We start from the raw sequence: 22,785 nt of genomic DNA, 5'->3' as shown, positions 1-22,785 counted from the left end.
TCTCATCGAACAAGTCAAGATGGAGGAAGCCAAGAAGGAGCAAGCGATTGTGTCATGTGATGTGGGACTAACATGTGATATTATTGATGAATCTTTTTATAAGCTCATTGTCGTTGCTCCCACTAACCCTTCTTGTAGCACTACTACTTCTACTTCACCTTTGAGTGATGGTTTCACTTATGATGCCTCACTAATGGTGGAAAATGAGACCCACAAGAAGGAGGTGAATGAGCTCACTCGTGCCTTAGGCAATGCCTATGGTGGAGATACCCGCTTGCTAAAATGCTTGGGTAGCCAAAGATTTTCTCTCAACAAAGAGAGACTAGGCTATACCCCAAGAAAGGCAAGGCTGCCTTTGTCACTCCCAAAGCTAACTTTGTGAAGGGCAATGGTCAGTTTTGCAATAGATGCAAGCAAGTTGGGCATATAGAGCAATATTGCAAGACTAACAAGAACAAGCAACCTAATGTATCCTCAATTAGATTTGATTCTTGTTACATGCTTGTTAAGGGTGCCAATGGTATGAAGGCTAAGTTCATTGGTACACCAATTATGGGCCCAAAGAAGAAGGCCATTTGGGTGCCAAAGACCTTGGTAACTAACCTTCAAGGACCCAAGCAAGTTTGGGTACCTAAAAAGAATTGATCTTCTTTTGTAGGTCAATTATAAAGCTGGAGGAAGGCATTGGGTGCTTGATAGTGGGTGCACACAACACATGACCGGTGATCCAAGAATGTTCAATTCAATCAATGAAAATAAGAGCAATGGGATTGATAGTATCACATTTGGTGACAATGGCAAAGGCAAGGTCAAAGGTCTTGGTAAGATTGAAATATCCAATAACTTGAGCATTTCCAATGTGCTACTAGTAGAGAGCTTGAACTTCAACCTACTGTCAGTAGCTCAATTGTGTGATCTTGGTTTCAAGTGCATATTTGGTGTGGATGATGTAGAGATAATAAGTGTAGATGGCTCTAACTTGATATTCAAAGGATTTAGATATGAGAATCTATACTTGGTTGATTTCAATGCTAGAGAAGCTCAATTGTCAACATGTTTGCTCACTAAGTCTAGCATGGGTTGGTTGTGGCATATAAGTCTTGGTCATGTTGGAATGAAACAATTGAACAAGTTGATCAAGCATGACTTAGTTAGAGGCTTGAAAGATGTCACATTTGAGAAGGATAAGCTATATAGTGCATGTCAAGCCGGAAAGCAAGTCGGTAACACATATCCTAGGAAGAGCATGATGATCACATCCAAGGCATTTGAATTGGTGCACTTAGACTTGTTTGGACCAACCACATACACTAGCATTGGTGGAAACAAATACGGATTTGTGATTGTGGATGATTTTAATAGATACACATGGGTGTTCTTTCTTGTTGACAAAAGTGATGTGTTTGCAACCTTCAAGACATTCATCAAGAGAATTCATAATGAGTTTGAAACAACCATCATGAAAGTCAGAAGTGACAATGGAAGTGAGTTCAAGAACACAAGAGTGGATGATTTGTGTGATGAGTTTGGAATTAGGCATCAATTTTTGGCCAAGTATACTCCACAATCAAATGGCCTAGTTGAAAGAAAGAATAGAACTTTGATTGACATGGCAAGATCAATGTTGAGTGAGTACAATGTGAGTCATTCATTTTGGGCCAAAGCAATCAACATGGCTTGCTACTATAGCAACCGACTCTATTGTCACCCCATGATGGAAAAGACACCTTATGAGCTATTGAATGGAAGAAAACCCAACATAGCATACTTTCGGGTTTTTGGTTGCAAATGCTATATCTTGAAGAAAGGCACTAGATTGGGCAAGTTTGACAAGAAATATGATGAAGGATTCCTACTTGGATACTCAACTACTAGCAAAGCATATAGAGTTTGGAATTTGGCTAGTGGTACTCTTGAGGAGGTTCATGATGTGGAATTTAATGAAACAAATGGTTCCCAAGAGGAAGATGAGAATCTAGATGATGTGAGAGGCACTCAATTAGTCAATGCAATGAAGAACATGGACATTGGTGATATAAGACCTAGAGAAGTGATTGATGTTGAAAATGACAAGAATCAAGTGCTCTCTAACTCAAATGTACAAGCTAGTGGTTCTCAAGATCAAAGTCAAGCAAGTGCTAGTGTTGACAAAGTGCAAGATCAACAACAAGTGGCTAGTTCATCATCTCAACCAAATGATCAATCAAGTGCAAGCAATTAAGTGCAAGTGCTCCAACCAACCAATGTAGCAAAAGATCATCCTTTCGACTCTATAATTGGTGATATTTTTAGAGGTGTACAAACAAGATCTAAATTGGCATCATTTTGTGAACATTTCTCATTTGTGTCATCCGTTGAACCTAAGAAGATAGATGAAGCTTTGAAGGATGTTGATTGAGTCAATGCTATGCATGAAGAACTAAACAACTTCAAGAGAAGTCAAGTATGGGAGTTAGTTGAGAGGCCTATGGATCATAATGTAATTGGAACCAAGTGGATCTTTCGGAACAAGCAAGATCAAGAAGGGATAGTAATAAGGAACAAAGCAAGATTAGTGGCTTAAGGTTACACTCAAATTGAAGGTCTTGACTTTGGAGAAACATATGGCCCGATTGCTAGATTGGAAGCAATTAGAATCTTGCTAGCCTAGACGATTTTGCCCAAATTGCCCGGGGGCTACACCCACGGGTGCGCTCACATGCACCCGCTGTCAAGACAAAAATCCCCTAGACGATTTTGCCTGAATCGCCCGGGGGCTCGGGGGCTCCTGTCGGGTTCATAAACCCGGGGTCCCTCGTAGGCCGGTTTCCCAACAAAGGCTCGGCCCAAGCAGACAGCGCGTGACTCATGGGCCAGCCCAAGTACCTAAACGATAGGCTAGGAGGGCGGTCCAGTCACCAACCAAAAGGTCTGGCCGAGGAGGAGCGGCACCCGTTTTCTGACTCCGGCCCACCTCTCCGACCGAAGCGCTCGCTCTGACTCCAACGCCTCCGGACGGCCTCTCCGACTGGAAGGCCTGGCGAAAACACTACTTACGACTCTGACCCCATGTCTTCGACCGGGGTACGCAAAAACCTTGCTCACTGCTCTTCTCCAACTGGCGCAATCAGAGTTGGCTAGGACCAACCGACCAGGGATGCCCACTCGAAAAGGACCAGGGAACGAATGGAGAAAGTGAGGCAAGGCGCACAAGTCAAACCACAATACCAGGGATCATACCCTGTACACATGTAGGAATAGTACTCTGCAAATGCCCTGACACAAATAGTGTTGTAGGCGCCGACACTTTCCCTACAGTATTGTAGGTGCCATTAACTCCCATAAGGTAAGGCCCCCCACATGCCTCTGGGCATCAACAGTGTTGTGGGCGCTGGAATTTACCGTACCGAGTGAACATGGTGAAACTCCTCACATGCCTCTGGGCATCAAAAGTATATGTAGGTACCGACATCTGCCATACCCGAAACAAGACGACGTAAGCTCCCACGTGCATCTAACATCCAAACAGTGTTGTGGGCGCCTACCATCATCGTATACCCGCCGGTGTGGGCAACAAGGCTTAGAAGCAAACATACTCCTTCCCTCTCACTTGTAAGGCCATCCCCTTCATCTATAAAAGGGGATGCACTCTCTCCCAAGAAGGTCAGTTGATTCAAGTTCATACAAGTCATTCCAGATTCATTAGATCGACCAAGTTCACTAGTTCACAACCATAGAACCGCCAGGTTCGGACCTCAAGCATACGCTTGAACACTTAGCTCATAGCGGAGCTCCTATCGCTCTCGGCCCTTCCGACCAGAGCCGACCGGACCTCTTGTACACCCTATCTTTCTCCTTCTCATTTGTAACCCCACTGCAAACTTCGAGCACCTGGGCTCAGGAATAAAGTCACCGACCGACTCAAACTGGACGTAGGGCACATTCCCTGAACCAGTATAAACCCTGTGTCATTGAGTGCTAGGCCACCTCGGATCACAACGTACGGCAAAACTACAAATATTCACTTGTTGGTCACTTTCTGCACCGACAAAAAGAATAAAAGATAAAAGGTTAAGCTAGGCTTGTAGTTAAATCAGCAACCGTTTCTCAGGCAACGACGCCAAAAAGTTTGTTGGTATTTATTAACGCACACAAATAAATATGTAAATGCACGGATACCACTGTAGCTTTCACCCAGAAGTATTCTAAGTATCGTATCTACAGGGAAACATGTGAGACTAACTATGGTCTAACTTAACTAAGGGTAGGAACAAGGTTAGGATAAACAGGAGCGTAGAGAGGATAACTAAGGTTCTCTTGTTCTGACTTTGGCAAGCTATGTCTTCTACTATTCAACTGGGGACATTACTAAGAAAAGACACAAACAGAGGATGCTTTCTCTCGTAATTGGGTCCTACTTGGCCTATAAATGGGAGGTGGACTATAGAAGACTCAACGAATGTGTCACACTTGCGTTCTAACGCTACTTCACGATCTACCACCGATCCGGAATGCAGGGTGCATCCATGATTAACCCAAATCTAAGCACCATGCTTACACTTATGATTAATACTTTACTCCCCCTAGGAAGAGAATAAAGCACTTAAAAGAGTCGCGATCCTGATGAACAATATAAATAAGATGCTTACTTGAATCAGAAGTTGATTGCCTAAGACATCTCAGAAGCAAGCTCAAGTAGAACTTGGATCCGCCAAGGTACAAGTCATAGAGAGAGCACCGACAGGCCGGTACTTCTTCCAAACTCTTTCCTCACTCTCTATCTCACTATTTCTATTTATAAGACTAGATCCTATGGAGGACTAATCTTCTCTTGATAGTTGGCTCTAATCCTAATGAGGAGGATATGAATTAGGGTTTCAGGATGGCTCTAGGGAGGGGGGTAGGGGGCGCCTTATATAGGGAAGATGGAGTAGGAGGCAAGGCATTGTCATGTCATCGATCCGCGTCAACTCCCTCGTTCACCATTGGATGAACCGACTTAAAAGGACGGTGTAGATGCAATCTAGGAGGCGGTGGAGAACTGACATTCGAAGTGGAGACTGACAGGAGGGGCCCACATGGTAGCCCCTCAGGGTCTCCTTTGGTGGGTTGCCTTCTGGTGTGTTCTAGATCCTTCCCAAGTAGTTTACGTCGCGGATAAACGTGATGTAATCTGACAATTAAGCCCCCCTTGATGGTTTTCTGGATAAACCCTGCTGAAAACACAGATTCACCAAAACTTATGGAATTTGTCAGTTTAAACCCCTATACCTATGTTTGGTGATGGAATTAAGTATATATGCAGGTTATGTTGATGGTTTATGATTGATGTTAATGACCGTCAACACCTGCCTAGGTCACGAACCCTAAAACAACGGCACACTGGCATGGCAAGGCTTAGCAGTCATGTACCACGTCGTCAAGGCATCCTGACAAGGCCAAACGCAACGGCCACCTATCGCATTGAACGCACCAACCCACGAGGGGTTGAGCGATGAAGCTCGAATAGGCCATGACTATGAACCCATGCACGAATACACACGCATCTTAGTGCTTTCACGATCACTTCGTGATCGCAAAAATGCTCAGGGGCTACAGTCGGGGTTATAACACCAGGGTGTCTCAAGGCATCAATTAGTTAGCAGGCCGAGCGGCCCACGATACATCAGCCAACAAAAGCCCGAACGACCAAGGCCCAGCTGATCTAAGAAAACCAGGCCAAGCGCTAAGGTAGGGGCTGGCCACGACCCCTTCATCAGACTTAGCCGCACTGCGTACGAGAAACACACGACCTCTCCACCATCCTAACCCTTGTGAAGAACGGGGAGAGGTCGAGCTCAGCCAGGCACTCCTGTTCTAACAATGGTAGGCATGCCACTCTGACCCCGCAAGGACCGAGGGGACAGCGGTCACCTCGGTCCAGTCAGATGCCATCCCTGCTCCACACAGCTCAGACAAGACAACACTGCCCAAGGCGGTGACGACTGGTACGATAACCACCATCTAAATATAGCCCGACAAGACGCATGTACGATTCCACCCACTACGGGATGGGATCCACGACGAAGGCCTTGACTTACAGGCCATCTAGACTGGTAGGAGCCACGACCCCAACGATCGGGATCGTGGCCCTCAGCTCAACAAGCCAGCCCAACGATCGATGACCCAGGGGCGGCTACCGACTCCTGTACGATGCCCTAGAAAACCAGGAGCCGATGACGAAGACCACGGTGGAGACCACGTCGCATAGGACGGTTGGCGAACCATCACCGTGCCTACAGTGCCGCCATGGCAGGCACAGTAGCACCACGCCACACCATGCCGCGACGTGGCCACAGGACAGTGACGACAACCACTCCCGGACGTTCACCACAAGACGGCGTAGCTTGCAAGCCAAGTTAGTTATGACCTCCCTTAGGCTCACGACCCTTCGGTCCAGAGAATCTCCTTCTCTGTACACGCCCTAGCCCTGAACTCTATATAAGGGCAGCTAGGGCACCCATCTCAAAACATCCTCTACCATTTTACTCATTCTCCATTATAGTAGGGCTCCCGGAGCTCCCCTTCTGGCAGTCCATTTCCTAGCACTAGCTCTCCAACCTCTTCCACCGTTCTTGCACCTCGTTGTAAGAACTTCAGAGCATTCAAGCGAGGAACACGCACTCAATCATCTCTGAGACTAGACGTAGGGCTTCGGCCTGAACCAGTATAAATCATCGTGTCTTTTGCATGCTACCATCGTCTTCCTAGAGCAGCGCGGCAATCGTATAAATTTACTAGTCCGGTTTATAAAACACCGACAATATCTATTATACCTAATATTAAAAACGGTAAGTTTCCTTCTTCCCTCTCTTACTTTCTCGCCCACGTTTCTCGCTCTTATCCTTCTCGGGTTAAGTTTATAGTCGTAAAACATTCACTCTCATCCTTCTCTTACTTTCGTCTCGTTGTGAGCTATCACCTAAGCTCATACTCTCTCTCCATGCCACAAAGAATGTCATTCTCACACTTCGTGAAAGTCAAACATTTTTTACTTTGATCAATTATATATAAAAAGAATATTAATATTTATAATACATAATTAATACTATTAAATCGTAAAAATATATTTTTATAATAAATTTATCTAGTGATATAAATGTTGCTAGTACTCCTTCCATACTCAAAAATCAAGTCATTTTGGACATAATTTAGCATACCAATGAGAGATTAATTAGGGTATATTTTTCTCTGTTTGTCCTTATTAAATATGGTAGCGGGTACTTTATGTACATCAAACGTTTACAGCTTACAGCTGAGCTGGTTATTGCGATTTGGCTCGAGGCATGACGTCCAGGGTTCTGTCTCTCTCTCTTGGATCGAATTTTTGCGATTTTTTTCCTTGCGCTCGCGCTGGCGCTGATAGCCTGATAGCTGCATGCCAGCATGGCACTGCGTGCGGATTTTTTTTTTTTTTTGAGCCTTGGCGCGGATAGCTGCATGCCTGCATGGCACTGGGTTGCCTTTGCGGCTTTAGCGCGGATCGCGCGCGATTTTTGTGCCTGTTTTTCGCTAGCTGTACCGGCCGGCCGGCACGACGTCAGCCTACGCGGGCGGCGGCGCGGGGCCGGGGCGCGACGGTCGTCGAGGCTCTCCAGGCACACCTGGGCACGCGCTCGCTCGCCTATGGGCGCGGCTGCGAGCAGAGACGGACCGGCAGCTCCGCAGCTGGGAAGGTGGCTCGGACGGCAGGGAGCGCGGCGGCCATGGCGAGCTCCTGGTCCGGCCATGGCGGGTACCGCTCCTGGTCGCTCCATCTTTGCATCTTCGCTTCCTCCGGAGCCTCCTCGATCGGCCGGTCTACACGACGCGACGGACTCCGGCGCGACCTCCAGCGCGACGGAGTCCGGCGCGATCTCATCTCTTCTTCGTCCTCCCATAGCAAGCAAGCGCAGTCTCTCTCCTAGGATGCGCGACGTGATCGAAGAGACGCGATTGATTTAATGCCCTGGGGTTACTAGCGTCGGGGCTCGGGGCACGGATAAGGCAGGATAACGAGCCGGCTCGACTTGTTCTGGCTCGTTAAGATAACGAGCTAGCTCGCTCGGCTCGGCTCGTTATCCTAACGAGCCAGAAAGTCAACTCGGCTTGGCTCGTTAAAAGCTCGAGTTGGCTCGTTAAGCTCGCGAGCCAGGTATAAAAAAATATACAAAATATAATATTTGCATTTATCTAAAGTTTGAGAATAATAATAATACAAAAGAAATGCATTTAACAACCTTAAATCCAATAAAAAATTAATATGTACTAATATATATACAAGTATAATAAAATACTATAGTATTCATGCATCTAACACCCTTAAATGATACTTTTTTTCTGAAAGCTTGGCTCGTTTAGCTCGCGAGCGGCTCGCGAGCTGGTTCGAGTTGGCTCGTTATAGCTAACGAGCTAAAATCTTGGCTCGGCTCGGCTCGTAACGAGCCGAGCCGAGTCGAGCCATCCACAAACCGAGCGAGCTAACGAGCTTCGAGTTTTTCGTCCAGCCTTAGGCACGGGAGACGAAGGATGGGGCAACTTCATCCAAAACAGTGTGGAGGGATGCTAAACGACTTCGGGGCTGTTTGGTTCCTTTAGTCCGCGGACTAAAGTTTAGTCTCTGGACTAAAGTTTAGTCTGAACCTTGTTGGGTTTCAGGGACTAAAGTCCATTAATATAGTTCTATAAAGACAATATTACCCCTGTGGATAGGCTTGGGGATCGGTGGGATGGGGAGTAACGAGGGGCATGAGTGTCTCCAGAACACTTTAGTCCAGTTTAGTCACCCCTTCATGGACTAGATGACTAAACCCTTTAGTCTAAATTTTAGTCCATGTATTTGGTATTTTAGGGACTAAAAGTAGGCATTTTAGTCCACATTTTAGTTTAGTTCGTGGAACCAAACATACCCTTCATTTGCGAAAACAATCCCAGTAGCCAAAACGACTTGATTTTTTTTAGTGTGAAAGGAATACTATCTAAGGAAACTATTTTTTATAAAGTTAATTAAACTTAAAAAAATTATCATCATAAATCTTATAGTGTCATTCTTTTTGGAACAGTATCGATATCGTGGCATGTATGCCTATGGCTTATATTGCATCTTTTTTGACTTAACGGCTTGCGGAGACAAGAGGCACCTTTTTTTTATAGTAGAGTCAATCTAGGATCAACCTCGTCCCTCGCCTCTCGAGAGTCGCGTCTCGAGCCCTGCTCCCGTTCGGCCCCACCGCCGCTGTGGACGGCTGGACGCGGACGCGAGGAGCGAGGACGCGCCGGGGCCCGCCTCTCCGTCTCCTCCTATTCCTCGCCTGCTCTCTCGCCCCTCGCCCTTGCTCCATCGCCCTCCTGTTCACCCCCGCCGCCGCTGCGGACGCGAGGAGCGACGACACGCCGGCGCCCGCCTCTCCGTTGCCGCCTCCTCCTGTCACGCGAGGAGGGTGCCGCTGCCTGCGCAGTAGCCTCTGGTAAGCTCCTCGAGTTCCGATTGTCCTGGTGCGGTCTGGGTTTCCCTTTTGATTGTTTGCCCTTGAAGCGTTTGATGCAATGTCTCAAGGCAGTGCGTGCTGAGCTGCTGAATATACCAAATTCAGATGCTTGTTTCTGATCCAACATTCTAACACAATGAAATGGCTTAGGTTTGCGTATAATGAAGAAACAAGTGAAGAGTTTGCTGTTCTGTTTAATTTGTACTGCATTTCTGTGTTGAGTGCTTTATATCAGAGACATTGGTCCAATTTTTTCTGCTACTTCTTTTCCTGGTAGGTTGTTATAATTGTTTACTTAGTTCTCCATGTAACAAAATGGAAGGTGCAGCTCTAATATGTGAGTGATAGGTTAAGGGATGAGATCAAGTTTCCATACAACATATGGATTACTTGAATGTGTTTCAGTAATATTGATTGCCCGTACAGATTGTGTATCTTACATTAGTTCCGTCAGTGCTTGTTTAGTTCCCAACCAAATTCATAAAAAGTGCGACAGTAGCCATCACATCGAATCTTGCGATACGTGCATGGAGCATTAAATGTAGATGAAAAAAAAACTAATTGCACAGTTTGGATGGAAATTGCGAGACGAACGTTTTAAGCCTAATTAGTCCATGATTGAACACTAATTGCTAAATAAAAACGAAAGTGCTACGGTAGCCAAATTCCCAAAATTCGCGAACTAAACACAGCCTCAATCATTTGTGGTACACACTATATTTTAAGGCAACAAGCCAACAACAAATCTCACAATGGCATTTGTGTCTCTTACATTAGTTCCTGTCAATCATTTGTGTTACTTAATCCATGACTATGCTATATTCACTCACAATTGTTGAATCTGAGAGTGCCATTGTGCATGTTTTTCGGGTGGGGCAGGGTCTCTAATGGCTCTTTTTCTTTGTCTCTTTGGTGAACATGACGTTCTGTTTATCTTTTAGCTGGGTTATGGTCACTAAACGAAACTTAACTTCAATGCTAATGCTATATGCTTCAGGGCATATTGCAGTTTCTTCACTTTGCACTTTGCGTTCTCCAGAAATAAAAATGTTTTCCTCTTGTTTTCCTAAACTGGAACAGAATAAACAGATTGCCCTTTCTATGCACTCATGACTCGTAATATCATTTCTTACGTAGCACTATTATCACTGTATTTGCATTAATTTGGAGTATCATGTTAACCCTGCATTCTTTTATCTCTTGCATCGCATAAAGTTAGTGAGCATTCCATCTTCTACAAAGTTTTTAAAATAGCAATCTTCTACAAAGTATGTACTCCCTCCATCCCAAAAAGCTGGGTCTGCATATGTTATCAATCCTCTTTTAGCTACCTCTTTGCACATGCTTCTAAACTCTTGTTGCTATAGATATTGAGCCACTTAAACTCAGTGTACTTGTGTTTTGACCATATATTGAAACTTTTAACTGTATATTGTGAGTTCCCCATAGACAATTGCTCTAATTCTGAGGCATATTATGTTAGTCGCTGAATTCTTACTCTTGGTAGTAGCAGAATTCTTACTCTCATCGAGAGAGGATGACACTAGGAGTTGGGGCAATTTTCTGGTTTATTTCCAAATGCCATGCCAACCTGAGGGGTTGGGGATACATATTTATAGGCTGCTAGCCAGCCAAGCATATGTCAAGATGCTAGTCTAAGATGCTAATATGCTGTCCTAGCTAAGATGCTGTCCTCCAGTCAAGGAGATGCTGTCCTCCAGTCAGTCAAGGAGATGCTGTCCTCCAGTCAGTCAAGGAGATGCTGTCCTTGCAGCCACAAGGACCTGCAGCCACCATATGCTGCAGCCAGCCCCACAAAGACCAGCACATGAGACTTATCCCATCATATTATGTATAGTGTATTTTTAGCCGAATTGGTGTAAATTCCTATAAAGATAAGAATGATCTTCATGCCCCTCTTTGTATTTTTAGGGTGCTGCAAATAAGGCTTTGTGTTGGTGCTATGTGAAGCATAAATCTCTAATTAAAATAAGGTTCATGATCAGAGACTATTTGTTGTTATAGGTTTTAGATGTTCTACGTTAAAAATTTTGAGGTTCCCATAGTAACGCAAGGGCATCTGCTAGTACTAGGCCCTAGCTAGTACCAAAGTAAAGCCCACACAAGAGGCACTGTGGCATTGGCAATGGTGGTCCTTAGTCCCTTTCTCTGGTTTCCTTTTGAGTCAATAAAAAAAAATCCCGATCCTGATGTGTTGTTCTTCAGCGGCGGCGCCAGCGCTGGCCTCCTCGCTACCTCAGCTCTGCCGGGCCAGCCAAGAGAAATAAGTCGCCGCGGCGCCGAAAGGTAAATCATTGGATTCTAGGTGGAGGAGATTCATGTTCACGAATGCGCAGCGCCAGGTCGAGCGCACCGGCCGTTCCGGCACTCCGCGATACCAATACCTTCAGGTCAGTCCTGTCCCTGGTCCCTCCCTTTGTTTTTTTCATTCCCCGTCGATTGGTGCTGGCGCTGGACATTCACCTTGCAAATCCGTTTCTCGCTGATTAACCTGTTCCGCTTGATTGCTTGTGCCCAGGATCTCGTGACCCAGTTCCAGAACACCACGGATGAAGGTTGGTGTCTACCTTACGCTTGGTTCTTTTACAGGCCACCGTTCAGCCCACACCCTACAGCCCAGTCTCTGTGTAATTCTCTAGCTTCTTGAGTGTCAGTTTAGGAAGCAATCTCAGCAGCAATGCGCTTTAGTCTGAAAATTGTACTAGTAATTTGTGTGATTAGAGGTGATGCTTTTTGCTCCTGGTTGATTGTTTCATTGGGATGGAATCTATTACATGGATTAGTTCAAGTGTAAAGATGTTTTAGTATTGAGTTATACTTCACTATTGGATACTATAGACAATTAGAGCAGATCTAGAGGGCAAAACAAAAATATGCAGCATAAGCTAAACTGGTGTAAACATCTAGAGAAAAAGAATGAAAATATGCAGCACAGACTAATTCAACCAAAACAAGAACATCTGGTCCGTGTGTCGGCAGTACTTGCTATATGTATGCTTTCTGGATGCTCTGATTAGGATTCAGACAGATGAGCATTGAAAAATTATCCCGTGTGGGCAATTTATAAAGGAGAAGCTCATGGAGATGATGTATTCTTTATGTTGAACTCTATAAGTTCCATGCTATTATAAATTGTACACTCACTTTATCTGTCTTGTTTCAGAATCTAAGGAGAAGATAGCTGCTAACTTGGCAAATTTTGCTTATGACCCTTTTAATTATGCCTTCATGCGCCAGGTTGATTCCACTAAACTTTTCTTTTGGAACACTTGTTGCAGATTTCCTGTAAAGACAATCTTGAATTGGCTTTATTACTTTACAACTGTTTAACTCTGCTTTTTATTTTCTCAGCTGAATGTTCTTGAGTTATTCTTGGACTGCATTACAGAGCCAAATGAAAGGCTTGTCGAGTTCGGCATTGGTGGAATATGCAACTCCTGTGTTGGTGAGCAACACAATACCTTGAATTCTATGATTTATTATTCGATGTGAATTCAATGAAGCACTCAACACCTTCTGTGTCCACCTTTCTACATGCAGATCCTGCAAATGCTTCAATCATTACTCAGTGTGGTGGAATCCCATTGGTTACACAATGCTTATCGAGCCCAGTGCGGAATACTGTAAGTATTTCTGAAGCTAATGACACTATAACATTGGTACCTCCAAATTCCGTACATGTAGTCCTCATGTGAACAATTTCCCTTTTGATGATTGCATGACAGGTGACTTATGCACTTGGGGCTTTGTATTATCTTTGCAACCCTTTGACAAAGAAGGAGATATTGAAACCAGACGTAGTTAGGACTATAAGAGAGAGTGCTTCAGCTGGAGCTGTCAACACTAGCTTCAGCAATCTGGCGAATGCTTTCCTGGAGAAACATGTTGATCCATGATATTCTATGAGTTTTACAGGGTAGAGTAAAGCTTACGCATTTCATGTACTTGTCCTGTTTTCATATTCTCGATATATGAACTAAAGAAGAGCTCAGAACAAATCTGATTTCATTGTTTTGGGTAGGATGCTTTGCAAAGTTGTCATAATGTTGTATATATAAGGGAATTGAGCAAGGGCTCCCTTTGGAACTCAGGAATTTCACACGAAAAGTGCCGAAAGCAAGAAAAAAATCCTGCATTCTAAACGGGGCCTAAAAGAGATTTAAAAATGAAAGTCGGTTTCCAGGCCGGGTTCGAAAACCTGCTATGCACCCATCTGATATTCGAGAATGTAGCTTCTTCTGTTCTTGGATTGTCATCTTGCCAATTGCTTGTGAATGAATATTCACTGAAGTCGCAATGTAGCATCGTGAGTTATTTGTTTTCGCTTTTCAATCGGCGCTGTAAGACTAGACTACCTAAGGTGGGACATGATGATCTTCCTCACAATTTTACGTATCAACTATGCTCCTGTCGATAAATAAGCGCATGCTTTAAGTATGGACCAATGCATATTTAGCTTGTTTACTGTGATAATTCTGGTGTTGTCAGAACATTTCAAGAATTGTTCTTTTTTTTTTCGAAAGATCAGAACATTTCAAGAATTGAACTAGCGCGATGCATGCAGGTTGCAGCATCTTCATGTTCTACTTTGCTCAAGGAAAACACACTTTTTTAAAAGGAAGGAAAAACTTTTCGAAGAGTGGCATTCTGCAAAAATTGGTTTATTCGCTCGCGGCTCGAGTCCGTTCTCCGTTCCATTCCATTTCCACACCGCTAGGGCGATGGGAAGGAACGAGGAGGTAGCATAGACTTCAGGGCCCATGAGCCGACCTGGTCTAAAAGCCCATATGGCATCAGGATTCAGGAGAGGCCTCGCAATTCCTTACCTGAGAAGCCCACGCGGTCGTGGACTCCGTCACCGCATTCGTCACCACCTCTGCCGCCTCCCCGCCGCCGCCTCCTTCCCCTGCGCTGCGATTACAAAATCCTAGGACAATTCTCCACCAATTCCTCTAATCCCTCGTCGCTAGGTAGTTCCTGCGCCTCCATCCCGATCCCCTGTTGATTCAATCGTAATCAGGATGCTGCCCGGATCGGCGCCGGCGGCCGGCGGCACCGGTATGTTCGTGCCGGCGGCGACGGCGGGCACGGTGCTCTGCTGCATGTGCGGCGTGTCCATGCAGCCCAACCCGGCCAACATGTGCGCGCGCTGCCTGCGCGCGCGCGTCGACATCACCGAGGGCGTCCCGCGCCACGCCGCCGTGGTCTACTGCCCCGATTGCTCCTCCTACCTCCAGCCGCCGCGGTCCTGGCTCCGCGCCACGCCCGAGTCGCCCGAGCTCATGCAGATCCTGCTCCGCCGAATCAACCGCCCGCTCGCGCGGCTCCGCGTCTCCCTCTCCGGCGCCGAGTTCGTCTTCTCCGAGCCCCACTCCAAGCGCCTCCGCCTCAAGCTCCGCCTCCGCCGCGAGGTGCTCCACGGCATCGTCCTCGAGCAGACGCACCCCGTCGAGTTCGTCGTCCACGACCGACTCTGCGACTCCTGCTCCCGCGCGCAGGCCAACCCCGACCAGTGGGTCGCCGTCGTCCAGCTCCGCCAGCACGTGCCCCACCGCCGCACCTTCCTCTACCTCGAGCAGCTCCTCCTCAAGCACCGTCAGGCTTCCCTCGCGATCCGAGTCGCGGCAGCCCCCGGCGGCCTCGACTTCTTCTTCGGCTCGCGCTCCCATGCCGCCCGCCTGGTCGACTTCCTCGCCACCGTCGCTCCTATCCAAACTTCTACAGCGAAGCAGCTCGTCTCGCACGACACCAAGAGCAGCGTCTACAACTACAGGTACACCTTTTCGGTCGAGATCTGCCCCATCTGCCGCGAGGACCTCATCGCGCTCGGCCCCCAGGCGTCCCGGGACATGGGTGGCCTTGGCCCGCTCGTGCTCTGTGTCAAGGTCACAAATGCCATTGCTCTTCTTGATCCCCTCACGTTGCGAGTGCACCACCTGGAGGAGAAAAAATACAGGGTGTATAATTTCAAGGCAGCTCTCACCAGCAAGCAGCTCGTGGAGTACATTGTGCTCGACATCGAACAAGAATCGCCTGAAATTTCCATTGATGGGTCTCGTTACCAATTGGCTTATGCGCAGGTTGCTCGGGTGTCAGATTTCGGGAAAAATGACACCATCTTTACTGTGCGGACGCATCTTGGGCACCTGCTGAACCCTGGGGATCATGCCCTTGGGTATGATCTCTATGGTGCCAACCTGAATGATGATGACATGGACACGGCTATGACCCGGTACAGCTTACCTGAGGTGGTTCTTGTCAAGAAGAGCTATGAGAAGAGGCCTCGCACACGGAGATGGAAGCTTAAGAGGTTGCCGGTGGAGGAAGATGCTGCTAACAAGGCCAAGGGCGAGGAAGAGAAGAGGCTAGATGAGTATGAGGCTTTCCTCAGGGATTTGGAGCTGGACCCAGAGATGAGGTTCAAGATGGATCTGTACAAGAATGAGGACTATAGGTCTGAGATGGCATCAACAGTTGGTGATGATATCCCTACGGTGCCAATTGAGGAGTTGATTGAGGACTTGACCCTTGGTGACGATGAGGAGGATGAAGGGGAAGAAGCTGTGGAAGGCAACACTCATGCTGGAATGGTGGAATGAGCAATACTATCTACTATTTGTTTCTGCATTGCTGACTGAGATGGGTTGGCCTGCCTGCCCCTTCAGGTCATAGGTCTGAGATGCGCCTGTCAGTTATCATATATGTTATTTTTCGTCGTACTGCTATAAGGCCTTGTTTAGATGCCATCCAAATTTAAAGTTTTTTCACTCTCTCTCCATCACATCAATTTTTAGCCGCTTGCATGGAGTATTAAATGTAGGTAAAAAAATAACTAATTACACAGTTTAGTTGGAAATCACGAGATGAATCTTTTGAGCCTAGCTAGTCGTCCACGATTGGACAATATTTACCAAATAAAACGAAAGTGGTACTATTCATCGGGTTCAAAAAAATTTGCAAAGTGAACCAGGCCTAAGTTAGAATTTTGGTGGTACTGCTTAAGTTTTGAATTCTGCTGTTTGTTGGAATCAACTTTATTTCAACCCTTATACTGTGTATTGGAGGTGTTACAACCATGCCCAGCTTTACATTAAATATTTATTAAAAAAAACTTTACATTAAAAGGATTTTCTATGCAGCTTGTGATCTGTTGTTTCCTTGTCACCTTGTTGCCCATCACAGCACTTCATAAGTTCTAAATTTTCGATTTTATAATTTCTGTTGATGATGCTGTCACCCTGTCTTTACCTGAGCACAGCGACTGTGACTCTTGAACAGTACTCTTATGTTGTTTGTTACTCCTTTACTCGTTGATCATTCTGATAGCGGGGCAAGAGAAGGTCTGAACTGGCTCATTACAATTACCATATATGTCCCTCCTGATTGTTAGAGTTTTCCTAATAAACGCTTCCATGATAAGCTGCACAAGATTATGGTCTGATTTAGTTTCTGTGTTTTAGTATATAAAATGAGAGCTATAGGGAGAATCATGGCTACAAAAGGCTCAATGCGTTGTTTGGCCTCTAGTTTCAATTTATTTTGGTTATAAACGGTTTATAGGCTATGTTTTAACTGGGATCGACCGCACTGTATTGGTGATCCGCACTGTATTGGTGGTGGGATGTTAACAACCATGTTTTGTCAGTTTCTCTATTGGTACTCAAATTTTCAGTTTCAAAGTTTCTTGTGCTATCATGATGATTGTTTTCATTCAAGTAATTCTATCAATTAATATGTTGTTCTAATTCACTGGTTATTCTATAGTTGATCAAATTTAAGTGGCACATACTAATTAAGCTGTATTTATTTTCAGAACATCAATTAGCTCATTAGTACCTGTTTCCCCAACTTCTCAATATTCTGTACCTCCCAAAATAGCCGTATACCTGGTCATTCCACTGATCATTCTGGTCGTTCCTTTCGTCTTGGTACTGGCCAAAAGCCCAAGATCCTTTGATATTGCACCAACCGCATCTCCTACGGGCCTGTTCGGCCTTACAACTCTTTTATCTTACCCAGGTTCGTTAGATATCGGCAAAATTCGACTCCCAAGAGCCTCGCCACTACCTCCATTTGCCGAGGCTCCTATCCCCGCAATTGTAGGTCCTCCATTTTGCCGAGGCCTCTATGGCCTCGTTCGCTGGTCTGAAACTTGGCTGAAACTGACTGAAAAATATTATTCCGGCTGAATCGTTGAGAGAGAGAAAAACACTGTTCCGGACAAAAAAAGATGTCGAACAAGCCGAATATGGGGTAAGCCGAACAGGGCCTATACCGCAATTGACGGTCGGACTTCCCCCATGCTCGCGCCGCTCCGCAGTGGGAGTTCCTCTGAATCTCAGCCGCCTCCTAATCTGAATCCGGCGTTCCTGAAACCAGGAAACACCAATCAAGTAGCTGAGCAACTTTGACTCCTATCCCCGTTTGGTTATCAATGAACTTAGTAGTAAAACTCTATTCATATATGTTAAATTTAAATATATGCACTTCAAGTTAATTGAGTAAATATCTGAACAGAAATCTGAATCCGAGACATCCGTTTTGCATTCATATTCGAAAATATTCGTATCCGTATTCGAATTCGAATGAAAATATGGTAAAAGGTGATATCTGGATGTGATTCCATATGAATCCGATCTGTTTTCGTCCCTGGGTGCAGTGCCGCCGTCGTCGTGACATTTGCCAAGTCGTCTCCCCTCGTCGGTTCGTTCTCCCATGCAACCACGTGTAAGCGTGGCAAGGTGCCGCCGCGTCACCATCGCATTGGGCGGGCCTGCCTGGTATGGACCCACGCACGGGCTGCGTTGACCTAAGGGGTTCTGATGTCAACGATGATGACCTTTGGGGTTCTCATGTACGGCACTGTTCTGCTACACTACTTGAGCAATATTTTTCAGTGAACGAATAGTGTTTTTCTCTCACAGAATTTCAGCGTAAGCCAAATTCCGTTTTTTATTTGAGAACTCAGTATATTTTTTTTGTTCGAACTCCAAACATAGCATGTAAATAATATATTTTACGATGGCCTCGATAAGCCCTTTGTACTGGTGAACTTCAGTTCAGTATTTGAGATTGTTTGCAATGGTGAATATTTGAATTACTTTTGAGTGTCTATTTTGCCTAGTTGCAAGTACTCCATATTATCTTTTAATGTGTATTTTTGGCATATCTTGCAAACAACTCAGTGCCATAGAAACTTTTGGAATTTATTAGTGGACCTCTAGTTTATAAAGATATAAAATTAAATGTTGTTGTTTTTGAAAAAAATATTGGCGGTCAAGTTATTTGAGTCAAGGACCGTCAACATTGATGAATGGAGATCATCACGCCGCTAGGAATTATGATTCAAGGCTGAGAAAGTCGTGATTTTCGGAAGCACCGCTGAGGATAGACGCCTCTGATACCAACTGTGTTTGCCTTTAGATGTCGGTAGTATATCGTCAATGTGAGTACACAAAGAGCGCAAACCAAGAATAACTTGAGAGGGAGAATGAACCTTTGTTAACTCTCCTTCCAAGTAGCATGTTTGTTTGCATGGCCCATACCCTCAGATTTCTCTGGTTCTCCCCCTCAGCTCGACCCACATGCTGCTCAAAGCAGTGTTAGGATTGATCTCCCACCAGTTAGGCCCAACGGCCTAACTGGGCCTTGTTCTCGCGCCCTGATCGGGGGCGCCCAACCCTACATGGTTGGTGGGCCCCCGTCGCACAGCGCTATAAAGGAAAGGTGGGGGCCGGGGCTCGCAGTACGAGGTTCACCGCGCCGCCAGTCACCCCACCGACATCCTAAACCCTAGACCCGATCGAAAGTAGGGGCGCTGCCAGCGACGGGAAGCACCACCGACGCCGACAACGCCACCCGATGCACACACCGCCGCCGAGGACGCCACAGCGCCGACTCCCTCTCCACCGACCGTCGCTGCCGGCGCGCAGATGGCGTCCGTCAACGAAACCCCGGCCAGAGCTTCAACAACTACGGCATTCGATGGTTTGCGACCTATCATCCTCTCTCTCTCTCTGTCAAATCCGAATGCTCTATTACTATGCTAAGTATCCCGATCCGATGAACATACCTAAGAACACTAAATCTAACAATGGTACTGGAGCCACGGTTCGTCAAGAAATCAGATGCGGATCGGGAAAGAAAGTCAAAAACCGAACCCTAAGACCTAACCCTAATTCCCAAAATCAAAACTGAACAAGGGATTGAAGAAGGGGAAAAGAGAGGGTCGGATTCCAAGAACCCTACAACTCTAATCCGAAAGAGGGGAAAAGGGGAAGAAGAAAGAAGAAGGGTCAAACCCTAACCCTAATCCCAATTTTCCATTCGGATGAACGAAAAGAAAGAAATAAAAAGCAAAGAAAATGAATCGGCAAGAACAAACTCTAAACCTAACCCTAGTTTTCCCCATTCGGATAAAACCAAAAAGAACAAACTCAAAAAAAAAGGGAAAGGGGAAAAATTAGGGTTAGGGTTCGTCGGGGATGAACCTCCACCGGCGCGGAAGAAGAAGAAGAATCGAGCCGGCTCTTTCGCCGGCGCCGGAGAAGAAGCCGAGCCGGGGCGTGGGCTCGCCGAGCTCGGCCAAGGAAGCGCCGCGGCCAGGCCGCTCGACGGCGGCGTGCTCACCCGTTGGGGAGCACGCGCGCTGGCGAGGGGGCCGGCAACGGCGCAAAGGACCGCTCGCTCATCGCTCCTTCGCTCTCGGTTGTGGCTCGCTGCTGCGGCTGAAGAGAGAAGAGAGAAAGAGCGAAGAGAGAGAAAGGGCGAAGCCGAATGAGCTAGGGTTTTCAGCCTCCCGCGCGGCGTCGGGTTTTATTCGAGCGAAGGAAACGGACGACCGTCCGATCAGATCCAGCGGCCACGGATGCTCGGGCCGTCGCCGGCCCAGGCGGGCGTGAGCATGCGCGGAGCTTTGCCGGCCCAGGCCCAGGTTGCGGCCTGGGTGCGGCCTGTGCGTGCGAGGACGAGCTGGGCCGAGCCGTTTTCAGCGAGCTGGGCCGCGCTGGGCTGAAATGAAAGAAGAAGAATTTTCCTTATTATTTTCCAGGAATCAATTCTAATGCATATTTTGATGAATTTGAATGATTTTGATACAATTTTCTGTGCAAATTTTATCCAACGATATTTTGCTCAGAAAACAGTGAATTTTTTAGTGCTTCTGGAAAATAATAATATGAAAAGATTATTAATGTTTCCGCTGTGCATGATAATTATTGTTCTCTTTGATTAAATTTGAACCAACGGGATAATTTAATTTTAAGAGAAATAAATTTCTGATAATTTTGATGCGATTATGATATTGTTATTTCCTGACCAACGTTGTTAATAACAATATTATAATTTTTGATCCATGAGAAATTGTGCATTAATTTTACTTCTACCCAACGGTGATGTAAAACATTTGCATGGATGAATTATAAGTTTTAATTTGACCAACGTTGAGTTAAAGCATGGAATTTTATGTATAAATGTTTCTTACTTACTCTGGTGTGATTTCAGGAGGCAAATGCATTGTGAACATTGCCAACATTCCGACACTCAACGGAACCAATCACCGTGTGTGGCGGGAGAAATATGAATTGGAACTTGCGTTGGGAGAGGTCGATTTTGCCATCACCTCACCGTGTCCTACTGAGCCTGAGGACCCGGTGAGAGGTGACAATGAATCTGACGCTGATTTCGCTTCTCGAAAGCGTGATCATGCTGAAATAAGAATGAAATATGACCTTGAACATAGGCAATGGACTCTCTCCAACTGCAAGTGCCTGTTGGTAGCCAAAGCCACCATAGAAGAACAGATAAGGGGCTCAATCCCTGAATGTGCTACTGCCAAAGAATATCTTGAGAAAATCAAGAGTCAGTTTACTGGGTCTACCAAGGCCACAGCAAGTTCACTGATTAAGAAGCTTGTGAATGAGAAATTCACTAGTGGTAGCATAAGAGAGCACATTTTGAAGATGAACACTACGGCATCCAAGCTAAAAGAAATGAATTTGAAGGAGGAGGATTTCCTGATTCATTTGATTTTTGCTTCTTTGCCGAAAGAATATGACACCTTCATTGTGAACTACAATATGCAGCCTGAAAGATGGGGCATAGAAAGACTCATCTCAATGTGTGCTCAAGAAGAGGAGAGGATAAAGTCCTCACAAGGTGAATCTGCTCATTTTGTGAAGGACAACAAAAGAAAGAACTTTAATGGCAAGAATTCTAAACCACAAGGGAAACCTAAGTGGGATAAGACCTCTTCCTTCAGTTCACAGGGAAAGAAACCCCAGAATTCTGAGAATCAGCAGTATGGTGGAGCAGAAAAAGATCAGTGCAATCACTGCTTCAAGAAGGGACACTACAAGAGGGATTATCCAGACTTCCTGAAATCTCTGCTAAAGAAAGGTGATGAATTTATTACATTTGTAGATGAATCCCTGTATTTATGTTATGACAAATCCACTTGGTGGGTTGATTCAGGAGCAACTACTCATGTTGCAAATTCTTTACAGGGGTTAAGTGGGACGAGAACCTTGCAAAGAGGAGAAAGAACGATTAAAGTTGCAAATGGACTGCAAGCCAATATTGAAGCCATTGGAGATTTTTCTTTAGAATTGAATAATGGTTTTGTACTTAGACTTAAAGAAGTACTTTATATTCCCTCTTTGCGTAGAAATTTGATAAGTGTTTCGAAACTTGATGATGATGGAATTAATTGCCATTTTGGTGATGGCAAGTGTAAGATACTGGTTAATAATAAATGTGTTGGTCTTGCCTTCCGACAAGACAAGCTTTATTTATTATCTCTTGCTGAGAATGCGAACAATGTATGTGATGAGAATGTGAATGATTCCCCATCTGCGGATGTAACTAAGAAGCGAAAGAGAATTGATACTGTCTCTTCAAAATTATGGCATTGTCGCTTGGGCCATATTTCGAGGGGGAGAATGGAACGATTGGTTAAGGAATCAATTCTCCCGCACTTAGAATTTTCAGATTTAGAACAATGTATTGATTGCATTAAAGGAAAGTATGTCAAGAAAATTAAGAAAGATACCAAACGAAGCACAGGAATTTTAGAAATAATCCACACAGACATATGTGGTCCTTTTCCTGTGAAAAGTGTGGATGGTTATGACTCGTTTATAACATTCACAGACGACCACTCTCGTTATGGCAATATTTATCCAATTAAAGAAAGATCGGAAGCATTGGATAAATTCAAAATATTTAAAGCTGAAGTTGAAAATCAGCACAATTATAAAATAAAGATAGTACGATCAGACCG

The 22,785-nt window shown here is 45.5% G+C and overlaps 1 protein-coding gene and 1 pseudogene across 1 annotated transcript; both read left to right on the top strand.

Annotated features, from left to right (window-relative positions):
- The first annotated feature begins 9,138 nt into the window (after positions 1-9,138).
- Positions 9,139-13,873, top strand: LOC136492140 (uncharacterized). Its single transcript, XM_066488260.1, has 7 exons — positions 9,139-9,464; positions 11,712-11,896; positions 12,025-12,061; positions 12,670-12,743; positions 12,858-12,951; positions 13,047-13,129; positions 13,232-13,873. The coding sequence occupies exons 2-7, from the start codon at positions 11,825-11,827 to the stop codon at positions 13,400-13,402; spliced, it is 531 nt and encodes a 176-aa protein (XP_066344357.1). The 5' UTR covers positions 9,139-9,464; positions 11,712-11,824; the 3' UTR covers positions 13,403-13,873.
- A 474-nt stretch (positions 13,874-14,347) lies between these two features.
- Positions 14,348-17,120, top strand: LOC136492132 (uncharacterized; annotated as a pseudogene).
- The last annotated feature ends 5,665 nt before the right edge of the window (positions 17,121-22,785 follow it).

Source organism: Miscanthus floridulus, chromosome 1 (assembly GCF_019320115.1).
Source record: "Miscanthus floridulus cultivar M001 chromosome 1, ASM1932011v1, whole genome shotgun sequence".
In the NCBI taxonomy this organism is placed as follows: domain Eukaryota; kingdom Viridiplantae; phylum Streptophyta; class Magnoliopsida; order Poales; family Poaceae; genus Miscanthus; species Miscanthus floridulus.
This window is presented reverse-complemented; position numbering and strand designations above follow the sequence as displayed.

Bases quoted from the DNA above. Each gene is read 5' to 3' on its own strand.
- LOC136492140 (XM_066488260.1), top strand. From the start codon at position 11,825: ATGTTCACGAATGCGCAGCGCCAGGTCGAGCGCACCGGCCGTTCCGGC. The intron at 12,062-12,669 runs GTTGGTGTCTAC...GTCTTGTTTCAG, and splicing joins CCAGAACACCACGGATGAAG to AATCTAAGGAGAAGATAGCT. The intron at 12,952-13,046 runs GTGAGCAACACA...TTCTACATGCAG, and splicing joins AATATGCAACTCCTGTGTTG to ATCCTGCAAATGCTTCAATC.